The 3,699-nt window shown below is 26.7% G+C and overlaps 1 protein-coding gene across 5 annotated transcripts in view; it reads right to left on the bottom strand.

Annotated features, from left to right (window-relative positions):
• Window positions 1-277: 277 nt before the first annotated feature.
• LOC111684423 overlaps window positions 278-3,699 on the bottom strand; it is a 35,220-nt gene continuing 31,798 nt past the window's right edge. For all 5 annotated transcript variants that reach the window (XM_023446590.2, XM_046948684.1, XM_046948685.1 and 2 more), the window contains 4 exons: window positions 3,195-3,395; window positions 2,983-3,125; window positions 2,753-2,898; window positions 278-394 (listed from right to left, as the gene is read on the bottom strand). In XM_023446590.2, coding sequence (XP_023302358.1) covers window positions 286-394; window positions 2,753-2,898; window positions 2,983-3,125; window positions 3,195-3,395 — 599 coding nt within the window. In that variant the 3' untranslated portion in view covers window positions 278-285. The remainder of the gene's footprint in view (window positions 395-2,752; window positions 2,899-2,982; window positions 3,126-3,194; window positions 3,396-3,699) is intronic.

Genomic DNA, 3,699 nt, shown 5'->3' with positions numbered 1-3,699 from the left:
TTTAAATGATGAAAGCTTGAATGTTGTATGAAAGCTTGCTTTTACAACAAAAGCTTTTTCTCAATAGCAAAAGTTTTAAATTTTCTTTAAAATATAAACAATACATCTAAAGCTTAATTTTTTCCACATTTTGTTTTGTTTTAAACACACAATTTTTTTTAAATTTTTTTCTTAAATTTAAATATTTTTATTTTTTTTCGTTAATTTGTCGCTTATTTACATATTTTTATTTAAACAGTTTACATATTTTTTTTTAAAGGAAAATGTATTTTTTTTGTTTTTAATTCAACTTGTCGTAGTTGGTCCTCGAGCACGGGTTCCTTGTACACCGGAATGCCTTGAGCCAGGACGTGAGTGTACAATGGCATAGTGATCATTATCAATTGGTATTGACCTTCAAGACAATATTTGTTTCATTTGTAATTTAATTAATTATTTATTTTTTTTAATTTTTCATTAGTCAGTTAAAAATTTGTTTTGAAAAATAGATTTGTCTTTTTAAAAATGTTGTAGTAGAACACAATTGTTTTTGTAGTAGTTAATATTGGTTTTAAAACAATTTTTAATGAGCCTTTTTTTTTAATAAAGAATGTTTTTAAGCAGGCAAATTTTGTTGTTTTAAAGGCCAAAGCTTTTTTTGTTTGAGAGAATATGGTGAAAGTTCGTTAGTTACTTAATTTTTATTCGCAATTACTTAGAATATTACAAATACATATGTAATTTGGTGAATAGTAGATAAATTTTTTTGTAGGCAGTGGAGTACTTTTTCGAAATAGTATAAACTTTTGTAATTTTACAATAAAAAACTCTTTTGGAAAAGCTTTCTTAAAGCTTTTCTTGTTAAAAACTCTTTCCGAGTTTTTAATAAGAAAAGCTTTTACAGCTTCACAGCTAAAATTACCTTACACAATATCTTTCTAAATAATAATTTTAACATGGTTATGAAAAAAGCTTATTACAGAAAAAAGTTTATAGCTTTTTCTAAAAAAACATTTTATACATTTTTATGGTAAATACTAATTACATATTTTTAAGGAAAAAACAATTTTTAGAAATGCTTTATTTGTAAAACAACGTTTCAGAGCATTTAAAACTTTTTATGAAGTAGCGTTTTCGATTTGTTGTAAAAAACATATTCGACATTTCCATAAGTAAAGCTTTTTACACTTTTTTAAGATAAATACTTTTTAGAACTTTTGAATAAACGCAATAAAAGCTTCTTATCGAAGAAAATATATTTTTTTATGAAGAAAGCTTTCAAAGCTTAATAAGAAATCAATCTATTTTTATCCTTAAAAACTGTTAGAACTTTTAAGAAAAGCTTTCTATAAAAAATAACACATTTAGAACTTTTTGTGTAGTAGATATAAATAAAGCTTTTTAGAGCTTTTTATGATAAACGCTTTTGACAAAAAAAGTTTTTTTTTTGTTTTTATGTAAAGCTATTTAAAGCTTTATAGAAAAAGCTTTCAATATAATATATAAATAAATGTTTTTGAAATTTATTTTAATAAAAGCTTTTAATCTAATTTGTATCGTGCTTTAAATAATTAAAGTTTTCTAGATATATTCACAATAAAAGCTTTGCAGAGCAGTTAATAATAAAAGCGCGTAGTTGTGTAGAGCGATTAATAATTAAGGCTTTCTACAGCTTTTGAAAAAGTCAACTATGTAGGGCTTTTAAAAATAAAAGCTTTACAGAGTTTTTAATAACAAAAGGCTTTTAAAGTCTTCTATATGAAAAAGGGAGATTTAAAAGCATTTTGCAATAAATTGCATAAAGTAATTTTGCCTTTTTAATAAAAGTTTTAACGATATTTTAATAATAATAAAAGCATTGCAGAGCTTTCAAAAATAAAAGCTTTGTAAAGCTTTTAATAATGGAAGTTTTGTAGGACTTTCAATTATAGAGGTTTTTAATAATGTAAACTATGTAGGACTTTTAATAATAAGAGCTTTGCAGAGTTCTTAATAACAAAAAGTTTTTAGAGAAAAATCTCCCTTTCTCATTAAAAGCTTTCTCTCATAAATGACATTAAGTAATTTAGCTTTTTAAACTCAAATTAATTCCTAATTGAAACACTGTTCATTTAAATGCATCAATCAATTTTCCATGAAACTTCCTAACCGTATCCGTTTCCGCTTTAATACTCCACTGCCTTTTCCATTTCACTTAATTATAAGAAATATAGATTTTGTGTTAATTAGTTACTACTACAGCTAATGAAAAGAGATAAAAAAAATTGAAAGTAAAATTACAGACATTATTAAAAGGCAATAAATCCGAACAATTTGTTTTTGTTTTTCTTAAACAATTTTCAAAAATAAATATTAATTTCAAATTATTGGTGGTACGTACGCTTCTGTTTTTTTTGATTTTGTTTTAAATAGAAATGAAATATAAAACCAAATAAATAATAATAAAAGGAAATAGATAAAAAAACATAATAATAAAAACTAAAAGTGAAAAAAAAAAACAAAACGAGAATGTAATAGAAGGCATGCGATGAACACATTGCATTTGAACATCAAACCACAATACACATACATACACACACATACTTAAATATTTAGTAATAAAGATAAATTTGCAAACAAATCAATTTAAATATAAAAAAAGAGAAAAAAATTATTAAAAACAGAATGTATTAAAAAAGATGTTTTTGTTGTTTGTGTGTTGTTGTCTTAAATTGTTGTTGTTTGCAGTTTATGTTGTTTTTTGTTTTGTTTAAGAGCTTAATATCTATCAGACCTATTCGAATGTATAGTTGAACCGCCACTGGTATAACCTTTGTGAGCATCACGTCCATGCAGTGAGTAACGTGAACCATATTGACTACCATGCCAACTTCTATAGGGATCATATTCTTCAATAATGGATGGCTCCTTTTCAATTATCTGGAAATGAAAAAAAGACATAAAAACAGACATATTGGGGATACAAAATTAGAAAATAATTAGAATTTTCATAAAGCCACATACCTCTGTATTGGCACAACTACAACTCATGGCTGTGCAAAGGAATATATTCATCAACAACATAATGAGAAACAGAACACCCAGGGTAATGGCCAGCCATAATAACCAAGTTGGTCGAATGCCTTCTTCACAGTCAGCGGCAGTGTCTAGTTAAAGTGTGGAAGTATTGTTAATATATATTTTTTTAATTTGTAATTATTTATGGTGATAGTTACAAGGTGCTTCTGCGGGATCTAAGACAAATACTGTGGTTCCTGCAATACTTTGACCTTCTTCGTTTGGATAGGTTTTTCTTGGTGGTCCGGAAGAGCCTTTGGTATAACCAGCACCAGCTATGGCTACCTGATTACAGTCTTCCTCATCGATACAACGTCCAAAACATTGGATAACATCACATTGCAAATGAACTTCGGAACCTGGAAGTATATAATTTGTTTTGGAATGAGAATAATGTTCAATTATGTCTCTGGAGATGATTAGAGCCAGACGCTATTTCTGAACGAAAATGCAGACTAGACTATAGACTAGACAATAGACTGGACTATAAACTAAACTATAGACTATACTATACCCTTGGTAATGGACTAGGCTATAGAATAGATTATAGACTAAACTATAGACTAGACTATAGAATAGACTATAGACTAGACTATAGACTAGACTATAGACTAGGCTATAGACTAGACTATAGACTAGACTATAGACTAGACTATAGACTAG

Source organism: Lucilia cuprina, chromosome 4, assembly GCF_022045245.1.
Source record: "Lucilia cuprina isolate Lc7/37 chromosome 4, ASM2204524v1, whole genome shotgun sequence".
In the NCBI taxonomy this organism is placed as follows: Eukaryota; Metazoa; Arthropoda; class Insecta; order Diptera; family Calliphoridae; genus Lucilia; species Lucilia cuprina.
This window is presented reverse-complemented; position numbering and strand designations above follow the sequence as displayed.